This window comes from Rana temporaria, chromosome 1 (genome assembly GCF_905171775.1).
Source record: "Rana temporaria chromosome 1, aRanTem1.1, whole genome shotgun sequence".
NCBI lineage: Eukaryota > Metazoa > Chordata > Amphibia > Anura > Ranidae > Rana > Rana temporaria.
The window spans coordinates 668,516,666-668,539,522 of NC_053489.1; the positions used below are offsets into that span (position 1 = coordinate 668,516,666).

The window sequence follows — 22,857 nt, forward strand, 5'->3', positions numbered from 1 at the left end:
CAACCATACCTGGCTGGAGCCTTCGGGGTGTCAGCCACTTCTGGACCTGAGCTTGAAGTGCTTTCAGCACTTCTTCTCCAGTGTGTCTCCGGTCCCCTAAACTAACAAGCTGGAGCACGGCCTGACAGCGCACGTGCCCCACACTTGAGTAGCTACGGGGGCGCTTGCTGGGAGGCTCAGCAGCTGCGGAGACAGTGGCTTGAGGGAGACCAGCAGTTCTCCCCTGGACACCCCGGGGCGGCACCACAAGATCGGTTGCCGACGATCCCTCACCGACGCCTCGGAGGGAAACCCAATGGGCCGTGAAGCTGATGTAGCGTCCCTGCCCATGCCTGCTGGTCCAGCCATCCATTGTCAGATGAACCCTGTCGCTGACAGCGTGATCCAGCGACAGGGTTACATTCTGCACAATGTGCTGGTGTAGGGCAGGGACACCAGTCCTGGCAAAGAAATGGCGGCTGGGGACACGCCATTGGGGTTGGGCCTGCTCCAACATCTGCCTGAAGGGGTTGCTGTCAACTATGTTGAAGGGCAGCAGATGTTGGGCAATAACCCTTGCCAGGAGCCCATTGAGGGAACGCACACGTCGGTCTCCAGGGGGGAAGGGAGTGGTGCGGTCAAAGGCGTCTGAAATCGACGCCTGGCGCCGGACGGCAGTGCGGGACACAGACGTGGAGGGTGCTGTGGAAGTAGAGGTCTGGCTGCCGGTACCAGTACCTCTACTAGAGGGAGCGGGGGGGCATGACCTGCTGGAAACAGATGAAGATGTGGCAGGGGCTGCTGTACCCTGCTCACTTGTGGTGGTGGCGCTGCTACCACCACCACGCTTCATCTCGTCATACAACGCCCAGTGGTTTATCCTCAGGTGCTGGTTCAGGGCTGTGGTACCCACCCGAGCCAAACACTTCCCTCTCTTCACCCTCACTTTACAAATCCGGCAGATGGCCACGGTAGGGTTGTCTGCCACCAGGGTAAAGAAATTCCAGACAGGTGACTTCAGCACCGCCCTCCTGTCAGATGGGGTGACGCTTACTTGCACCTGCTGGGACTCGGTGCGCACAGGTGGAGCTGCCTGCTGCTGCTGCTGCTGCTCCTCCTCCTGACACCTCCTGCTGCCATCACCAGTGGAGACCCTGACGATGGTCTCCCAGGTGGTGACCTGGCGCACCGTTTCACCAGGGTGCCTACCTTCCCCGTCGTCACTGACGTAGTGAGCCGACGCGTCAGATGGCAACCATGATGGGTCACCCTCTTCGCCCCCAGAGATGTCAGACCAAGGGCTGAGATGTGTTGGTCTGAGGGAACCACGTGACATGGAGCCTCTAGCCTGGCTCCGCTGTCCCCTCACCCACGCCTGGGTCTGACTAGGTGCTGCTGTTTCCTGCACCAAAACAGCAGCACCAGTTTGAAGGGATGTCTCTGGGATACTGCCAGCAGGTATCCCATCCTCCTCATCCATCCCTTCAAAAAGGTCCTGACCATCAGGACAGAGCTGGAGGTCTGCCTGATGCATGGCCTCCCCCAAGAGATCCCTCTCACTGTCGCTGTCGAACAGTAAGATGCTGGACTCTTGGGGGCTGGGGGGGGGTAGTACAGGCACCGGTGTAATGGTGGTACTACTGTGAGTCGGGACCGACGACTCAGTGGCACTGCTGTGCCCCATGTAGTCCACCACTACTTGAGCCTGAGATGGCAATATCGGGCGGCTGCCCGATGGGAAGAACTCCCGGATCAGGCGTACTCCCCTTGCACCCGATCCTCTACCACTAGTAGGGGCACGAGAGGTACCCCGTGCTGGCAGCGATCCAGCACTGGGAGTAACTCCCCTACCCCTGCTGCCACGGCCACGGATGCCGCTCATTATTGCTAATATGTGTGTGGGGGGGGGTAAACTTTATTGGGGGGGGTAAATGTGAACAAAATGTGTTTTTGTGTATTTTTTACAAGACAGGCACGCAGACAAAGACGTACACAGACAGCTACTAAACTATAAGAAAAGTAGTACACCAGACAAGGACTACAAAATTAAAGAAAAAAAAAAAAGCACTAAACAAACACTAACTTTTTTTTTTTTTTTTTTTTTTAAACACAAAACACAGACACTAAACACACACTAAGCTAAGCTAGATGAAATAAATGTACACTAAGGCCTCGTACACACGACAGAGATTCTCGGCAGAATTCGCCGAGAAACTCGGTCAAAACCCGGATTCTGCCGAGAATCTCTGTCGTCTGTACAGTTTTGGCTCGATGGAGCCGCCGAGGAGCTCGACGAGAAAATAGAGAACATGTTCTCTATTTTCTCGTTGGCCGCGTTGTTCTATAGGAGAAGGCGGCCCGCCGAGCTCCTCGGCGGCTTCATCCCAAAACGAGACGAGGAACTCGACGTGCCAAGCACGTCGAGTTCCTCTGTCGTGTGTACGGGGCCTCACAGTGTGTACACTTACTACACAAAATTTAACTAAACTGAACACAAAACTTAGCTTTTATAAAAGCTCTTTAGGGAAAACTAAACAAAATGTGAACTGAGATGCCTATCAAATATCACTGAACAGCGAACCTGCAAGATCTAACAGTAACACAAGATGAACAAAACTTAGCTTTTAGAAAAGCTCTTTTATAAAGCTCAGCAAAATGTGTTCTGAAATCTCTTGCAAATATAACTGAACAGCGAGGATTGCAGGATCAAACAGTAACACAAATGAAAAAAACAGCACAAAACAGCACAAAACGTAGCTTTGAAAAAAGCTCTTGGGTCTATTGCTTTGAAAAAAGCAGTTGATATACTGGAAAAGATCCACTGGAATCACTAAATAGCAATGCTGGTGATGATCTAAATCAATCAAGAACAAAGACACAGGAAACCAGGAACACAGAAACAGCCTCCACACTCTATAGCCAGCTTCTGAATCTGCAATGAAATGGTGCTGGGAGTGAGCTTATATAATGTCCATGCAGGCAGGTTCCTATTGGTTGCTAACCTGTGACGAGTGTGGAAGGAGAACTCTGATTGGCTCTGATGCAAAAGGGCGGAGCAAATAATCGCGCAATATTCCTATTGCCGAATATTCGCATTGCGAATATTCGGCAATATAAAATGATCGCTTCAGCTACTCGGCCCAATGGCTCTAATCATACCAGCAATGCTTTCAGACGTCTATGGAGATCACTAGGATGTGATCTGTTTTAAAAATGAAACTGTAAAAATCGCTCTGATGCGGAAGATCGGGGCGAGGAAAATAATCGCGCGATATTGCGTTTGCCGAATAATCGCATTGCGATCTTTCTGGAAAATTCAATGAACGCTTCAGCTACTCGGCCCAGGGTCTCTAATGATACCAGCAATGCTTTTAGACGTCGATGGAGATATCTAGGATGTGATCTGATTAAAAAAAAAAATTGTAAAAAATCGAATATTCGGAATTGCGAATATTCACCGCGAATTTCGAAATATAGCGCGATTTCTCGAATATGCTATATTCGAGTCGAATATTCGCAATGCGAATATTCGTGAGCAACACTACTGCTGAGAGGGGGACCAACTGAGCTGGGGGCACCAGCGGAGTTGAGTTGGGGCATCAGCAGAACTTGGGGTTACTGCTTAGTGAGGGATCAGCAGAGCTGGGGGCTTTCCGCAGAGTGGGGGGCATCGGCAGAGCTGGGGGTTTCCGCAGAGCTAGGAGTTACCGCTGAGTGAGGGATCAGGAGAGCTGGGGGTTTCCACAGAGCTGGGGGCTTCCGCTGAGTGGGTGCATCAGCAGAGCTGGGGGTTTCCACAGAGCTAGGGATTACCGCTTGGACCCCTTTCACACTGAGGAGTTTTTCAGGCGGTACAGCGCTAAAAATAGCGCTGCTGTACCGCCTAAAAAACTCCTTCACTGCCTACTCAATGTGAAAGCCCGAGGGCTTTCACACTGAGGCGATGCGCTGGCGGGAGAGAAAAAAATCTCCTGTCAGCAGCATCTATGGAGCGGTGAGAGGAGCGACGTGTATACCGCTCCTTCACCACTCCTTCCCATTTAAAACAATGGGAAACCGCGGCAATAGCGCCCGCAATGCGCCTCTGCAGAGGCGCATTGCGGGCGGTATTAACCCTTTATCGGCCGATAGCGGGGGTTAATACCGCACCGCTAGCGACCGATTCCCGCGACAATCCCGGCGGTATAGCGGCGCTATACCGCCACCGCGGCTCCCGCTCCAATGTGAAAGGGGTCTTAGTGAGGGATCAGGAGAGCTGGTGTTTCCACTGAGTGGGGCAGCAGCAGTGCTGGGGGTTTCCCCTTGATGAGGGGTCGGGAGAGCTGGGGGCTTTCGCTGAGTGGGGGGAAGCAGCAGAACTGGGGGCTTCCGCTGAGCTGGGGGTTACTGCTTAGTGAGGGATCAGGAGAGCTGGGGGTTACCACTGAGTGGGGGGGGGGTTTTGCAGAGCTGGGGGTTACCACTTAGTAAGGTATCAGGAGAGCTGGAGGTTACCACTGAGTGGGGGGGGGGGGGGTTGTGCAGAGCTGGGGGTTACCACTTAGTGAGGGATCAGGAGAGCTGGGGTTACCACTGAGTGATGGGGGGGTTCTACAGAGCTGGGGGTTACCACTTAGTAAGGGATCAGGAGAGCTGGGGGTTACCACTGAGTGATGGGGGGTTCTACAGAGCTGGGGGTTACCACTTAGTGAGGGATCAGGAGAGCTGGGGGTTACCACTGAGTGGGGGGGGGGGGTTCTGCAGAGCTAGGGGTTACCACTTAGTAAGGGATCAGGAGAGCTGGGGGTTACCACTGAGTGGGGGGGGGTTTTGCAGAGCTGGGGGTTACCACTTAGTAAGGGATCAGGAGAGCTGGGGGTTACCACTGAGTGGGGGGGGGTTCTTCAGAGCTGGGGGTTACCACTTACCACTGAACGGGAGATCAGCAGCTAGGGGGTAGTACTGATCAGGGGATCTGCCGAACAAGGATACTTATAATTGGCAGACCTGTTGAATGATGGTATTGATGAGATGGGGATCTACTGAACAATACAGGGTGTGGCACATTATTGAACTTGCATAACCCTCTAGAGACACAAATTAACGAATACAAATTAATTTGTTATTTTCATTATAATTTATTTTGGATCCGTTAAGATTCACTAATGCTGTGAATCAGATACATCTGAATAATTACAATTTTGTACAAATTTTGATTCCTAACGATACAAAGTGCACGTGTCTATTCGGGAGTTCTGCCTTCATTGGCTACATGCCTGTTCTGGCTTACCGACTCTGGGGTAGATTCAGGTAGGGGCGCGCAAAACTGCGGCGGCGTAACGAATGACATTTACGTTACGCCTCCGCAAGTTTTACGGGGCAAGTGCTTGATTCACAAAGCACTTGCCTGTAAAGTTGTGGCGGCGTAGCGTAAAAGGGGCCGGCGTAAGCGAGCGTAATTCAAATGATCCCGTAGGGGGCGTGGATCATTTAAATTAGGCGCATTCCCGCGCCGAACGTACTGCGCATGCGCCGTCTCTAAAAATTTCCCGACGTGCATTGCGGTAATTGATGTCGCAAGGACGTCATTGGTATCGACGTGAACGGAAATGGCGTCCAGCGCCATTCACGGACGACTTACGCAAACGACGTAAAAATTTCAAATCGCGACGCGGGAACGACGTCCATACTTAACATTGGCTGCGCCTACTAATAGCAGGAGCAGCCTTACGACGAAAACGACGTACGCAAACGACGTAAAAAACTACCGCCGGGCGCACGTACGTTCGTGAATCGGCGTAAGTATGTAATTTGCATACTCTACGCTGACATCTATGGGAGCGCCACCTAGCGGCCAGCGTCAGAATGCACCCTAAGATACAAAGGCGTAAGAGACTTATGCCAGTCGTATCTTAGGCTAAAGTCGGCGTATCTAGCTTTCTGAATACAGAAAGTAGATACGCCGGCGCTACTTAGCAATTACGCGGCGTATCTATGGATACGCAGGCGTAATTGCTCTCTGAATCTACCCCTCTGATACTATTAAAGCCAGAGGCAGCCAGGCAAGCTGCAGTTTCTGAAGAAGGTAATCAATGGAGCCGACGCATACGGAGGTGAAGCAGGTCAGGATTTGGCGCCGGGTTCCTCCACGTAGTTGGATACTTCTATTAGATTGTGATCCGGGTCTCGGAAATAGACGGATTGGATTTCCCCCATCGCTCCTGTGCGGGACACGGGCCCTTCTTCTATAGGGACCCCGCAGACCTGAGGGCGAGAAAAACAGGCGGGTCAAGGGAAGCAGAAGTATGCAGATCAGCCATTGGATTGGTTGGCTACATTTGTTACAAAGTGGGTTATGATGTCCCTTTGGTTGTAGACTTACATTTTTTTTTTCTACTGTTTACATTTTTATCGTTTACGTTTTTGGTGAATGAGTAGGAATATAGGGCCAGATTCACAGCAGAGATACGACGGAGTATCTCAGATACGACGTTGTATCTCTCAGAGTATCTATGCGACTGATTCATAGAATCAGTTACGCATAGATAGCCCTAAGATCCGACAGGTGTAATTGTTTTACACTGTCGGATCTTAGGATGCAATACCGCGGCCGCCGCTGGGGGGAGTTTGCGTCGTAAACCAGCGTCGGGTATGCAAATTAGGAGTTACGGCGATCCACAACGGTTTTTCGCGTTCGCTACGTCACTACTAGTCCAGTTTCCCGTCGCAAAGTTAGTCGTCGTTTTTGGTGCCCTAACTTTACACAGCACACGTATGTGCTGTATAAAGTATGGCCGTCGTTTCCGCGTCGAAATTTAAAAATGTTTCCTTCTTGCGTAAGATGGCCGGGAATACGGAAGTACGCTACGCACGTCGCCGTTCGAAAAAATGACGTCACTTCGCGCAAAGCACGGCGAGAAATTCAAAAGGGAGCATGCGCAGTAGGTCTGGCGCGGGAGCGCGCCTAATTTAAATGGCACACGCCCCTTTGAATTACGCGGGCTTACGCCGGAGGCCGCCGGCGTAGGTTTTCATTGCAAGTGCTTTGTGAATCGGGCACTTGCGATGAAAACTTGCGGCGGTGTAACGTATCTACGATACGTTACGCCGCCGCACTTCTAAGTGAATTTCTAAAAGATTCCTAAAAGCCCTCTGTCCAAAGATCCCCGCCGCCACCAGGCCAGGGTTGTGAGGAAGAGGCCTTTGTCCTTGTTCAGGATGGAAGGGGATACGCCCCCTCCCTTTCCTTTCCTGACCTGCCAAGCTGCATGCTTGGATAAGGGTCTGGTATTTTATTTTCTGGGGAACCTCATGGCAAAAAAAAAAAAAAAAGTGGAGCATTCCACCACATTTAATTTTTATGTTTACATTTATTTCTACTGTTTACATTCTTATTGTTTTTACTGTTTACGTTTTTGGTGAATGAGTAGAAATATTATGTGAAAGGGGGCTAGCAGATTCCTATAAGCCCTCTGCCCAAAGATCCCCACCACCACCAGGCCAGGGTTGTGAGGAAGAGGCCTTTGTCCTTGTTCAGGATGAAGGGGACACAACCCCCCCTCCCCCTTTTACTTTCCTGGCCAGCCAAGCTGCATGCTTGGATAAGGGTCTGGTATTTATTTTTGGGGGGACCCCACACAAAAATAAAAGAACAAAATGTGTGTAGTATTCCCCCAAAAAATTAATACCGGACCCTTATTCAAACTTGCAGACCCTTAAAATAAATTTCTGAACTGAAGGCTCTTAGCATTTTTTATAGGGGAACTCCCTCATGTTTTTTTTTTGTGGGTGTCTCCCATTAACATCTATAGCAGACCCTCATCTATGATAAGGGTCTGGTATAGATGAGCGAAATTTCCAGCCGTTTGTTCACAATTTTTTTATTTATTTTTTATTTATAAATTTGTTCCCACAAATAGAGATTTATATTGGTGATGTTTGATCACCTCTGGGTTTTTTTTTTTTTTTTAACCACTTAAGGACCGCTTAACGCCGATATACGTCGGCAGAATGGCACGGCTGGGCACAATCATGTACCTGTACGTGATTGTATAATGCCCAGCTGTGGGTCGCGGGCGCACGCCCGCGACCCGGTCCGAAGCTCCGTGGACGCGGGACTCACGGACCCAATCGCGAGTCTCACGATTGGTCCCCGGAGCTAAAGAACGGGGAGAGCTGTGGCGCCGTGTCCGCCATAATGTCGCAGTCATGAAAAAAAAAACGCTGATCGCCGCCATTAGTAGTACAAAAAAAAAAAAAAAAATTATAAACATGCAATAAAACTATCCCCTATTTTGTAAATGCTATAAATTTTGTGCAAACCAATCGATTATTGCGATTTTTTTTTTTTTTAACAAAAATAGGTAGAAGAATACGTATCGGCCTAAACTGAGGAAAATTTTTTTTTTATATATTTTTGGGGGATATTTATTATAGCAACAAGTAAAAAATATTGAATTTTTTTCAAAATTGTCGCTCTATTTTTGTTTATAGCGCAAAAAATAAAAAACGCAGAGGTGATCAAATACCACCAAAAGAAAGCTCTATTTGTGAGAAAAAAAGAACGCCAAATTCGTTTGGGAGCCACGTTGCCCGACCGCGCAATTGTCAGTTAAAGCGACGCAGTGCAGAATCGCAAAAAGGGGCCAGGTCCTTTAGCTGCATTTTGGTCCGGGTCTTAACTGGATAAATACGTTTTCTTTTGTTTTTATTATAAAACTTTGTAAATAAGTAATTTTTCTCCTTCACTGATGGGCGCTGGTGAGGTGGCACTAATATGCAGCACTGATGGGCTCTGATAGGCGGCTCTGATAGGCGGCACTGATGAGGAGGCACTGGCAGGCTTTACTGCTGGGTACTTATTGGCATCTACAATGGGCACTGATTGGCACCTCTAAAGTTCATACCTGGTGGTCCTGGGTGGCATCCCCAGTGGCCCTGGGTGGGCATCCTCCAGGGGGGGCCTGTGCTGATAATCAGTGCAGACCCCCCCCCCTGTCAGGAGAGTAGCCGATCGGCTCTCCTCTACTCGTGTCTGTCAGGCTTTTCCTGTTTACACCGTGATCAGTTGTGATTGGACACAGATGATCACGTGGTAAAGAGCCTCAGTCATAGGCTCTTTTACCCAGAGCGGTGATACGTTGTGTCAGACCGACGCACCACATCAACGATCGCTGCACTGCGCGTCCTGGTGGGCGCGTGATCGTGGGTTTTTCCTGAACACGTCAAATATTTGGAGGTTCTAAGTAATTACCGTATTTATTGGCGTATACCGCGCACTTTTTTGCCCAGGGCAAAATCGTGGGTGCGCGATATACGCCGATACCCGCTTCCCACGCCGAGTTTGAACCACTGCGCCGGCATATACGTACGTCCAGGACGTGACCGCGAGAGGAGCCGAGCCTGCCCGACTATACCCGAGTGTACTGCGCTCTGTATATGCCGGCGCAGTGGTTCAAACTTAGCGCAGGGATCGAGCGGGGGAGGACACCGCAGACGGACGCCGGACCCGACGAGGCTGCCGATGGACGCCGCGCAAGACACCAAAACTGTAAGTACTAAAATGTTTTTTTTTACAGGAATGCGTGTCCACTTTAGGGATGCGCGCTATATGCCGGAGCGCGCAATACCCCGATAAATACGGTATCTAGCAAAAAAAAGCTGATTTTGAAATCTCAACCAAAAGTGGCGTCACGGACCTGCAGGTGCTGTAGGACGGTGGTGAGCGGCGTCTGCGTGATCAGACAGAGGTCAGCTGATCCCGGTGATGGGCGCCGGGCCTTGGGTTCGAACTCCTTCCCTACTTCATGGAGGTTTATCTTCTGCATGCCGAAGCTCAGAGCCTTCCTGTCCCCCTGGAAGTGACATGAAATAATATATTACTAATGACAGCGCTGAGCACAAGTCCCGAGGAAGTTCAATACGCAATTCATCACAGATTTTTTTATTTCCTTTGCTTTGGACAGACTGGGGAAGTCTTGGCTCCTTCTTGAGTTTTGCCCCTGCACAGAAAGTGGGGGGAAAATCCAACATTTTTGAGTTGCCACTGGAACAGGAGAGAGGGAAAAATCTTCCGATGGGGACGCCTTATCCCAGACATTGCTATTTAACCACTTCAATACCGGTCCATTGTAATATGACGTCCACAGAGGGGATCTCCCATCCTGGGTGGACGTCATATGACGTCCTGGGCTTTGTGGGGGATATCTGAATGATGGGGGCAGCTAGAGGCATCATTTAGATATCCTTCTCTTCTGCCGGGCGATTCTGTGCAACATAAGAACGATCAGAGCGGTGGTTCCATCCGGTGCTTCTCCCGTGCCATCGGGGGCCCGGAGAAGGAATCGTCCGGCGCTCGCAGAAATGGTAGAGATGACTGGTGACCAGATGGTCACCAGTCATCTCTATGACCGTCGGAGGACCCGGGCGTGATGTGATGACGTCACATCCGGGTCCCCGTATGTAAACAAAGCCACGATTGCGGCTACTAAGCAACAGTAATCATGAGATTGGTGAAATTTTTTTCACCGATCTCATTCTTTCCAGCCTGGAGGAGAGATGTGGGGTCTTATTGACCCCGCCTCTCTCCATAAAGAGGACCTGTCACATAGTAGTCCTATTACAAGGGATGTTTGCATTCCTTGTAATAGGAATAAAAGTGATACAAAAATATATATATATATAAAGAAAAATAAAAAATAATAAAATTAAAACGCCCCTGTCCCCGGTAGCTCGCGCGCAGAAGCGAACGCACACGCAAGTCCCGCCGACATATGTAAACGCCGTTTAAACCACATATGTGAGGTATCGCCGCGTGCGTTAGAGCGCCAGCAACAATTCTAGCACTAGACCTCCTCTGTAAATCTAAACTGGTAACCTGTAAAAAAAATTCAAAGCGTTGCCTATGGAGATTTTTAAGTACCGAAGTTTGGCGCCATTCCACGAGTGTGCGCAATTTTAAAGCGTGACATGTTAGGTATCTATTTACTCGGCGTAACATCATCTTTCATATTTTACAAAAAAATTGGGCTAACTTTACTGTTTTGTTATTTTTTTTAATTCATGAAACAATTTTTTTCCCAAAAAAAGGCGTTTGAAAAATTATTGCGCAAATACCGTGCAAGATAAAAAGTTGCAATGACCGCTGTTTTATTCCCTAGGGCGTCTGCTAAAAAAACATATATAATGTTTGGGGGTTCTGCGTAATTTTCTAGCAAAAGAATGATGATTTGTACATGTAGGAGAGAAGTGCCAGAATAGGCCCGGTATTGGGGTGGGTATAAAAGCCCGGCATTGAAGGGGTTAAGAGATTTGTCCTCACTTGGGGAGAGATTTCCTCTAACTTCTTGTTGCTTCTCTGGGACAGGAAGTGAATGGAAATCTCCCCAAAGGACACTGAGGGTGTTACTTTTTCTTTTCTTTCTGCTTTACACACTACTGACCCCCCTGCGCTGTGCATTGCGTACTACTGACCTTTGCACTCTGTGTTACATACTACTGACCCTAGAAGTGTTATTTACTCCTGACCCCTGCACTCTGCATTACACATTGCTGACCCCTGCACATTGTTACGAAGTATTGGCCTCTGCACTCTACCTTACCGACTTGTGAACTCCTATATTACACACTACTGATTTCTGCACTCTGCCTTACATACTACTGACCCTAGAACTCTGTGTTTAATTACCTGTGACCCCTGCACTTTGCGTTACACACTGCTGACTCTTGCACTGTTTACTTACTGTTGGCCTCTGCACACTACTGACTTTACTCTGCATTACACCTTGCTGACCCCTCACACTACCGTCCCCTGCTCTCTGCACCTCACACTACCGTCCCCTGCACTCTGTCACTTACTGTTGGCCTCTGCACACTACTGACATAACTCTGCATTACTCCCTGCTGACCCCTGCACTGTGTCTCACGCTACCGACCTTTGCTCTCTGTTTTATGTACTCTTGGCCTCTGCACGACATACTACTGACCCTAGAACTCTGTTATTTACTCATGACTCCTGCACTCTACGTTACACACTGCTGATTCCTGCACTCTGTTACTTACTATTGACCTCCGCACTCTACATTGCACCCTGCTGACCCCTGTGCTCTGCACCTCACGCTACCGACCCTTGCTCTCTGTTTTATGTACTCTTGGCCTCTGCATTACACACTACTGACCCTAGAACTGTGTTATTTACTCCTAACCCCTGCACTCTGTTACACTCTACTGACCGCTGCACTCTACATTACACACTACTGATCCTAGAACACTGTGCTACACACTACCGACCTCTGCACTCTACATTACACACTACCGACCCCTGCACTCTACATTACACACTACCGACCCCTTGCACTCTGCGCTACACACTACCGACCCCTGCACTCTGTGCTACACTCTATTGGCCTCTGCACTCTACATTACACACTACCGACCCCTGCACTCTACATTACACACTACCGACCCCTGCACTCTGCGCTACACACTACCGACCCCTGCACTCTGCGCTACACACTACCGACCCCTGCACTCTGTGCTACACTCTATTGGCCTCTGCACTCTACATTACACACTACCGACCCCTGCACTCTACATTACACACTACCGACCCCTGCACTCTGTGCTACACAATACCGACCCCTGCACTCTGTGCTACACAATACCGACCTCTGCACTCTACATTACACACTACTGACCCCTGCACTCTGTGCTACACACTATTGGCCTCTGCACTCTACATTACACACTACCGACCCCTGCACTCTGTGCTACACACTACCGACCCCTGCACTCTGTGCTACACACTATTGGCCTCTACATTACGCACTACCTACCCCTGCACTCTGTGTTACATACTATTGGCCTCTGCACTCTACAATGCAAGCTACTGACCCCTTCACTCTACATTACACACTACTGATTTATGCAATCTGTATTACACAGTACTTGCCTCTGTGCTCTGCATTACTTTCTCCTGACCCCTGCGCTCTACTTTACATATTCCAGACCCCTGAACTCTGTGTTACTGCTGACCTCTACCCTCTGCAGTACTTATTGATGTCTCCTCCAGTGTGCATAACTATTCCACATGTACCAGGAGAGATGAGGGAACTGACATTCCTCCTTCTACGGGGACCCCGGAGTGTTCTATAATGGAGAATACGGGGACCCCGGAGTGTTCTATAATGGAGAATACAGAGACCCCGGAGTGTTCTATAATGGAGAATACGGGGACCCCGGAGTGTTCTATAATGGAGAATACGGGGACCCCGGAGTGTTCTATAATGGAGAATACGGGGACCCCGCAGTGTTCTATAATGGAGAGTACGGGGACCCCGGAGTGTTCTATAATGGAGAATACGGGGCCCCCGGAGTGTTCTATAATGGAGAATACGGGGACCCCGGAGTGTTCTATAATGGAGAGTACGGGGACCCCGGAGTGTTCTATAATGGAGAATACGGGAACCCCGGAGTGTTCTATAATGGAGAATACGGGGACCCCGGAGTGTTCTATAATGGAGAATACGGGAACCCCGGAGTGTTCTATAATGGAGAATACGGGGACCCCGGAGTGTTCTATAATGGAGAATACGGAGACCCCGGAGTGTTCTATAATGGAGAATACGGGGACCCCGGAGTGTTCTATAATGGAGAATACGGAGACCCCGGAGTGTTCTATAATGGAGAATACGGGGACCCCGGAGTGTTCTATAATGGAGAATACGGGGACCCCGGAGTGTTCTATAATGGAGAATACGGGGACCCCGGAGTGTTCTATAATGGAGAATACGGGGACCCCGGAGCGTTCTATAATGGAGAATACGGAGACCCCGGAGTGTTCTATAATGGAGAATACGGAGACCCCGGAGTGTTCTATAATGGAGAATACGGGGACCCCGGAGTGTTCTATAATAGAGAATACGGGGACCCCGGAGTGTTCTATAATGGAGAATACGGGGACCCCGGAGTGTTCTATAATGGAGAATACGGAGACCCCGGAGTGTTCTATAATGGAGAATACGGGGACCCCGGAGTGTTCTATAATGGAGAATACGGGGACCCCGGAGTGTTCTATAATGGAGAATACGGGGACCCCGGAGTGTTCTATAATGGAGAATACGGGGACCCCGGAGTGTTCTATAATGGAGAATACGGGGACCCCGGAGTGTTCTATAATGGAGAATACGGGGACCCCGGAGTGTTCTATAATGGAGAATACGGGGACCCCGGAGCGTTCTATAATGGAGAATACGGAGACCCCGGAGTGTTCTATAATGGAGAATACTGGGACCCGGGAGAATACGGGGACCCCGGAGTGTTCTATAATGGAGAATACGGGGACCCCGGAGTGTTCTATAATGGAGAATACGGGGACCCGGGAGAATACGGGGACCCCGGAGTGTTCTATAATGGAGAATACGGGGACCCCGGAGTGTTCTATAATGGAGAATACGGGGACCCCGGGGTGTTCTATAATGGAGAATACGGGGACCCCGGAGTGTTCTGTAATGGAGAATATGGGGACCCCGGAGTGTTCTATAATGGAGAATACGGGGACCCCGGAGCGTTCTATAATGGAGAATACGGGGACCCCGGAGTGTTCTATGATGGAGAATACGGGGACCCCGGAGTGTTCTATAATGGAGAATACGGGAACCCCGGAGTGTTCTATAATGGAGAATACGGGGACCCCGGAGTGTTCTATAATGGAGAATACGGGGACCCCGGAGTGTTCTATAATGGAGAATACGGGGACCCCGGAGTGTTCTATAATAGAGAATACGGGGACCCCGGAGCGTTCTATAATGGAGAATATGGGGACCCCGGAGCGTTCTATAATGGAGAATACGGGGACCCCGGAGTGTTCTATAATGGAGAATACGGGGACCCCGGAGTGTTCTATAATGGAGAATACGGGGGACCCCGGAGTGTTCTGTAATGGAGAATACGGGGACCCCGGGGTGTTCTATAATGGAGAATACGGAGACCCCGGAGTGTTTTATAATGGAGAATACGGAGACCCCGGAGTGTTCTATAATGGAGAATACGGGGACCCCGGAGTGTTCTATAATGGAGAATACGGAGACCCCGGAGTGTTCTATAATGGAGAATACGGAGACCCCGGAGTGTTCTATAATGGAGAATATGGGGACCCCGGAGTGTTCTATAATGGAGAATACGGGGACCCCGGGGTGTTCTATAATGGAGAATACGGGGACCCCGGAGTGTTCTATAATGGAGAATACGGGGACCCCGGAGTGTTCTATAATGGAGAATACGGGGACCCCGGAGTGTTCTATAATGGAGAATACAGACACCCCGGAGTGTTCTATAATGGAGAATACGGGGGACCCCGGAGTGTTCTATAATGGAGAATACGGGGACCCCGGAGTGTTCTATGATGGAGAATACGGGGACCCCGGAGTGTTCTATAATGGAGAATACGGGGACCCCGGAGTGTTCTATAATGGAGAATACGGGGACCCCGGAGTGTTCTATAATGGAGAATACGCGGACCCCGGAGTGTTCTATAATGAAGAATACGGGAACCCCGGAGTGTTCTATAATGGAGAATACGGGGACCCCGGAGTGTTCTATAATGGAGAATACGCGGACCCCGGAGTGTTCTATAATGAAGAATACGGGGACCCCGGGGTGTTCTATAATGGAGAATACGGGGACCCCAAAGTGTTCTTTAATGGAGAATACGGGGACCCCGGAGTGTTCTATAATGGAGAATACGGGGACCCCGGAGTGTTCTATAATGGAGAATACGGGGACCCCGGAGTGTTCTATAATGGAGAATACGGGGACCCGGAGTGTTCTATAATGGAGAATACGGGGACCCCGGAGTGTTCTATAATGGAGAATACGGGGACCCCGGAATGTTTTCTAATGGAGAATACGGGGACCCCGGAGTGTTCTATAATAGAGAATACGGGGACCCCGGAGTGTTCTATAATAGAGAATACGGGGACCCCGGAGTGTTCTATAATGAAGAATACGGGAACCCCGGAGTGTTCTATAATGGAGAATACGGGAACCCCGGAGTGTCCTATAATAGAGAATACGGGGACCCCGGAGTGTTCTATAATAGAGAATACGGGGACCCCGGAGTGTTCTATAATGAAGAATACGGGAACCCCGGAATGTTCTATAATGGAGAATACGGGAACCCCGGAGTGTTCTATAATGGAGAATACGGGGACCCTGGAGTGCTCTATAATGGAGAATACGGGGACCCCGGAATGTTCTATAATGGAGAATACGGGAACCCCGGAGTGTCCTATAATGGAGAATACGGGGACCCCGGAGTGTCCTATAATGGAGAATACGGGGACCCCGGAGTGTTCTATAATGGAGAATACGGGGACCCGGGAGAATACGGGGACCCCGGAGTCTTCTATAATGGAGAATACGGGGACCCCGGAGTGTTCTATAATGGAGAATACGGAGACCCCGGAGTGTTTTATAATGGAGAATACGGAGACCCCGGAGTGTTCTATAATGGAGAATACGGGGACCCCGGAGTGTTCTATAATGGAGAATACGGGGACCCCGGAGTGTTCTATAATGGAGAATACGGGGACCCCGGAGTGTTCTATAATGGAGAATACGGAGACCCCGGAGTGTTCTATAATGGAGAATACGGGGACCCCGGAGCGTTCTATAATGGAGAATACGGAGACCCCGGAGTGTTCTATAATGGAGAATACGGGGACCCCGGAGTGTTCTATAATGGAGAATGCGGGGACCCCGGAGTGTTCTATAATGGAGAATACGGGGACCCCGGAGCGTTCTATAATGGAGAATACGGAGACCCCGGAGTGTTCTATAATGGAGAATACGGGGACCCCGGAGTGTTCTATAATGGAGAATGCGGGGACCCCGGAGTGTTCTATAATGGAGAATACGGGGGACCCCGGAGTGTCCTATAATGGAGAATACGGGGACCCCGGAGTGTTCTATAATGGAGAATACGGAGACCCCGGAGTGCTCTACAATGGAGAATACGGGAACCCCGGAGTGTTCTATAATGGAGAATACGGGGACCCCGGAGTGTTCTATAATGGAGAATACGGGGACCCCGGAGTGTTCTATAATAGAGAATACGGGGACCCCGGAGTGTTCTATAATGGAGAATACGGGGACCCCGGAGTGTTCTATAATGGAGAATACGGGGACCCCGGAGTGTTCTATAATGGAGAATACGGGGACCCCGGAGTGTTCAATAATGGAGAATACGGGGACCCCGGAGTGTTCTATAATGGAGAATACGGGAACCCCGGAGTGTTCTATAATGGAGAATACGGGGACCCCGGAGTGTTCTATAATAGAGAATACGGGGACCCCGGAGTGTTCTATAATAGAGAATACGGGGACCCCGGAGTGTTCTATAATGGAGAATACGGGGACCCGGAGTGTTCTATAATGGAGAATACGGGGACCCCGGAGTGCTCTATAATGGAGAATACGGGGACCCCGGAGTGCTCTATAATGGAGAATACGGGGACCCCGGGGTGTTCTATAATGGAGAATACGGGGACCCCGGAGTGTTCTATAATGGAGAATACGGGGACCCCGGAGTGTTCTATAATGGAGAATACGGGGGACCCCGGAGTGTTCTATAATGGAGAATACGGGGACCCCGGAGTGTTCTATAATGGAGAATACGGGGACCCCGGAGTGTTCTATAATAGAGAATACGGGGACCCCGGAGTGTTCTATAATGGAGAATACGGGGACCCCGGAGTGTTCTATAATGGAGAATACGGGGACCCCGGAGTGTTCTATAATGGAGAATACGGAGACCCCGGAGTGTTCTATAATGGAGAATACGGGGACCCCGGAGTGTTCTATAATGGAGAATACGGAGACCCCGGAGTGTTCTATAATGGAGAATACGGGAACCCCGGAGTGTCCTATAATGGAGAATACGGGGACCCCGGAGTGTTCTATAATGGAGAATACGGGGGACCCCGGAGTGTTCTATAATGGAGAATACGGGAACCCCGGAGTGTTCTATAATGGAGAATACGGGAACCCCGGAGTGTTCTATAATGGAGAATACGGGAACCCCAGAGTGTTCTATAATGGAGAATACGGGGACCCCGGAGTGTTCTATAATGGAGAATACGGGGGACCCCGGAGTGTTCTATAATGGAGAATACGGGGACCCCGGAGTGTTCTATAATGGAGAATACGGGAACCCCGGAGTGTTCTATAATGGAGAATACGGGAACCCCGGAGTGTTCTATAATGGAGAATACGGGAACCCCGGAGTGTTCTATAATGGAGAATACGGGGACCCCGGAGTGTTCTATAATGGAGAATATGCGGACCCCGGAGTGTTCTATAATGGAGAATACGGAGACCCCGGAGTGTTCTATAATGGAGAATACGGGAACCCCGGAGTGTTCTATAATGGAGAATATGCGGACCCCGGAGTGTTCTATAATGGAGAATACGGGGACCCCGGAGTGTTCTATAATGGAGAATACGGGGACCCCGGAGTGTTCTATAATGGAGAATACGGGGGACAGACTTTACCTTGAAGGTGACGAGCTCCATGCCCAGCACCCGGGTGTAGAAGGTGGCCGTCTTCTCTATGCTGTGCACGGTCAGTACCAGGTGATCCAGGCGATGGATGCAGAACGGGGCCTGAGAGGCAAAACGCACCAGCTGGGGGCAGACCTGAGAGATACAAGGGGGTGTCAGTACAGGCAATCAGGATTTCCCAGGCTCAGTGTGTCAGTACAGGTAATCAGTATTACCCGGGCTCAGTGTGTCAGTGCAGGTGATCAGGATTACCCGGGCTCTGTGTGTCAGTACAGGTAATCAGGATTACCTGGGCTCAGTGTGTGAGTGAGTGAGAGACTTATATAGCGCAACACATGCGAACTAAATCGCCTCTGGGCGCTCAGGATTACCCCGGCTCAGTGAGTCTGTGCAGGTGATCAGGATTACCTGGGTTCTCTATGTCAGTGCAGGTGATCAGGATTACCTGGGCTCAGTGTGTCAGTGCAGGTGAGCAGGATTACTCGGGCTCAGTGTGTCAGTACAGGTGATCAGGATTACCTGGGCTCAGTGAGTCGGTGCAGGGTATCATGATTACCCAGTCTCAGTGTGTCGGTACAGGTAATCAGGATTTCCCGGGCTCTCTATGTCGGTGCAGGTGATCAGGATTACCCGGGCTCAGTGAGTCGGTGCAGGTGATCAGGATTACCCAGGATCTGTGTGCCAGTGCAGGTGATCAGGATTACCCGGGCTCAGTGTGTCAGTACAGGTAACCAGGATTACCCGGCTCAGTGAGTCGGTGCAGGTGATCAGGATTACCTGGGATCTGTGTGTCAGTACAGGTAATCGGGATTACCCGGGCTCTCTATGTTGGGCCAGGTGATCAGGATTACCCAAGTTTTCAGTATAGATGTGGGTGTTCAGGATTACCCCGGCTCAGTGTGTCAGTGCAGGTGATCAGGATTACCTGGGATCAGTGTGTCAGTACAGGTGATCAGGATTACCCGGGCTCAGTGTGTCAGTGCAGGTGATCAGGATTACCTGGGATCTGTGTGTCAGTACAGGTGATCAGGATTACCCGGGCTCAGTGTGTCAGTACAGGTGATCAGGATTACCTGGGCTCAGTGAGTCGGTGCAGGGTATCATGATTACCCAGTCTCAGTGTGTCGGTACAGGTAATCAGGATTTCCCGGGCTCTCTATGTCGGTGCAGGTGATCAGGATTACCCGGGCTCAGTGAGTCGGTGCAGGTGATCAGGATTACCCAGGATCTGTGTGCCAGTGCAGGTGATCAGGATTACCCGGGCTCAGTGTGTCAGTACAGGTAACCAGGATTACCCGGCTCAGTGAGTCGGTGCAGGTGATCAGGATTACCTGGGATCTGTGTGTCAGTACAGGTAATCGGGATTACCCGGGCTCTCTATGTTGGGCCAGGTGATCAGGATTACCCAAGTTTTCAGTATAGATGTGGGTGTTCAGGATTACCCCGGCTCAGTGTGTCAGTGCAGGTGATCAGGATTACCTGGGATCTGTGTGTCAGTACAGGTGATCAGGATTACCCGGGCTCAGTGTGTCAGTGCAGGTGATCAGGATTACCTGGGATCTGTGTGTCAGTACAGGTGATCAGGATTACCCGGGCTCAGTGTGTCAGTACAGGTGATCAGGATTACCCAGGCTCGGTGTGTACTGAGCCTGGGTGATCAGGATTACCCGGGCTCTCTATGTCGGTGCAGGTGATCAGGATTACCTGGGCTCAGTGAGTCGGTGCAGGTAATCAGGAATACCCGGGCTCAGTGTGTCAGTACAGGCAATCAGGATTACCCGGGCTCTCTATGTCGGTGCAGGTGATCAGGATTACCTGGGTTCTGTGTGTCAGTGCAGGTGATCAGGGTTACCCCGGATCTGTGTGTCAGTGCAGGTGATCAGGATTTCCCGGGCTCTCTATGTCGGTGCAGGTGATCAGGATTTCCCGGGCTCAGTGTGTCAGTACAGGTGATCAGGATTACCTGGGCTCAGTGTGTCAGTACAGGTAATCAGGATTTCCCGGGCTCTCTATGTCGGTGCAGGTGATCAGGATTACCCGGGCTCTCTGTCGGTGCAGGTTATCAGGATTACCTGGGCTCAGTGAGTCGGTGCTGGCAGGGTATCATGATTACCCGGGCTCAGTGTGTCAGTACAGGTGATCAGGATTTCCCAGGTTTTCTGCATAGATGTGGGTGATCGGGTTTACCTGTGCTCAGTGTGTCAGTGCAGGTAATCAGGATTTCCCGGTCTCTCTATGTCGGTGCAGGTGATCAGGATTACCCAGGTTTTCTGTATAGATGTGGGTGATCGGGTTTACCTGTGCTCTGTGGATCAGTGCGGGTAATCAGGATTACCTGGGTCCTCAGTAGCCGGCAGAGGGACAGCATGGTGCAGGCCAGGCAGTAGGAAGTAGAATGCGTATCTCAGTGTGTATTTCCCCAGATGTATTTTCTCAATGGAACTTCCTGGTGTTGGGACAGATCAGGGCGGAGCCGGAGATGATGATCCCTCCCTGCCCTTTGTCACTTCTCCTTCTCACTAACAGATCCCAGCTGCATGTTATTACATGATCTCCTCACACTCAGAGGGGAAGACGCTGAATGGAAAGTGAATGCTGCAGGAATACAGAGGCATTGTATCTTCCTCCTGTGATCCTGAGCAATGTACGGATTCCTCCCGGTGCTGACTGTACTGCTGAGATGTAAGAGCCTGACACACATACCTCACAACTTTTTAAGATGGGAGAGGGGTGTTCCATCAGAAAGCCTCTACCCATCAGAAAGTGCAACCGAAGGGAAGTTCTGTCGTGGCCATCTTGGTACACCCAACACTCGCCCACACTAATAGGTAGATTCAGAAAGAGTTAGGCTGACTTATCAGTAGATAAGCCGACCTAACTCAGAATCTACGCCGACTTATGTTTAAGTGTATGCTCAAACAGAGATACGCTTAAACATATCTAAGATAAAAAAGGCTTGCGCCGTCCTATCTTAGATTGCAATATTTCGGATGGCCGCTAGGTGGCGCTTCCATTGCGGTCGGCGTAGAATATGTAAATGAGTTGATACGCCGATTCACGAACGTACGCCCGGCCGACGCAGTACTTTTACGCTGTTTACGTATGAGATAGGCAGCGTAAAGTTAGAGCTAGGCCATAGTGGAATAACAATGTTAAAGTATGGTCGCCGTTCCCGCCGCGAGATTCAAATTTTTTACGTCGTTTGCGTAAGTCGTCCGCGAATCGGGATTTACGTCGTTTACGTCCACGTCCAAATCAATAGGCCCGTGCGGCGTATTTAGCCGCAATGCACACTGGGAAATGTAGGCGCCCGGTGCATGTGCAGTAAAAAAAAAAAAACGTAAACAACGTGAGGTCAAGCCTCATTAACATAAAACACGCCCCCCTCCAACACATTTGAATGAGGCGCCCTTACGCCCGCCGATTTAGGCTACGCCGTCGTAACTTAGCAGGCAAGTACATTGTGAATCATGTATTTGCCTAGCTAACTTACGGCGCGTAGCCTAAACACGATAAGCTACGCCGCCATAACTGTAGGCTCTTGTACCTGAATCTACCTATAAGCCTACAGTCTGAAGTCATGAAGCGGGCTTCTATTGTGAAATACAGGATTTTGAAAATCCGTCAAGCTGTTTTGAGGTTGAAAATGAAAAGCGGCAGGGTTCTGTCAGATTCGCTAACCTGTCAGATCAGCAGGCTTGCCGCTGCTTTTAGCCACTTACGGTAAGGTGACCAGATTTTTAAAATGAAATCCGGGGACATATTTGTTCTTTACTAGTAATGGCAACAATCAGCGACTCTCTGCCCGTCGCCGCCCGCCTCACAGCCTCTCAAGTCTAAGCCCCCCGTTCACACCTAGGCGTATATACTCCTGTAGTGCGACGCCGCAGCCGCCCCTGGGACGCTGGAGGGATGATTTCACATTGCCCTCTATGGGGATGGTTCACATCTCCACGCTGAACGCCGTACGCCTGCCGCCTGAAAACAAGTCCCGGACCTTTTTTTCAGGCGGCTTTCGGCGTTCGGCATAGGAGATGTGAACCATCTCCATAGAGGGGGTAAAGCTGCATTCACAATCGCTGCGTTTTGTCGCCGCAAATCGCGGTACAAAACGCCGCAATTTGTCGCCGCAATTCGCGGGACAAAACGCCGCGTTTTTGTACGCCAAGGTGTGAATGCAGCCTCACTCTCTGGGGCCCCGGCTACTACTGGATGGGGAGCGCAGGAAGGTCACTCCGCCAGGGAAGGCAAGGAGATAGGCAGGTGGCTGGCCAGGATTTGAGCCAAGGCAGAAGAACATGCGAGCGGAGCTGAATGGGCATGCGCCCGAAACTGAAGAAA

General features: G+C 50.3%; 1 protein-coding gene across 1 annotated transcript; it reads right to left on the bottom strand.

The window, feature by feature from the left end:
- Nucleotides 1-5,917: 5,917 nt before the first annotated feature.
- On the bottom strand, nt 5,918-21,189 carry GLOD5 (glyoxalase domain containing 5). The gene is made up of 4 exons (XM_040335590.1): nt 20,852-21,189; nt 18,508-18,651; nt 9,657-9,812; nt 5,918-6,222 (listed from the first exon to the last, which is right to left on the bottom strand). Exons 1-4 carry the CDS (start codon nt 20,882-20,884, stop codon nt 6,082-6,084), a joined length of 474 nt encoding a protein of 157 aa, XP_040191524.1. The 5' UTR covers nt 20,885-21,189; the 3' UTR covers nt 5,918-6,081.
- Between the last annotated feature and the right edge of the window lie 1,668 nt (nt 21,190-22,857).

Excerpts from the sequence above, each read along its gene's own strand:
- GLOD5 (XM_040335590.1), bottom strand. The coding sequence starts at position 20,884 with ATGCTGTCCCTCTGCCGGCTACTGAGGACCCAG. Across the intron at positions 18,652-20,851 it reads GCCGGCTACTGAGGACCCAG|GTCTGCCCCCAGCTGGTGCG; the intron begins GTAATCCTGATT and ends TGTATCTCTCAG. Across the intron at positions 6,223-9,656 it reads CCGTCCTACAGCACCTGCAG|GTCTGCGGGGTCCCTATAGA; the intron begins GTCCGTGACGCC and ends TCTCGCCCTCAG.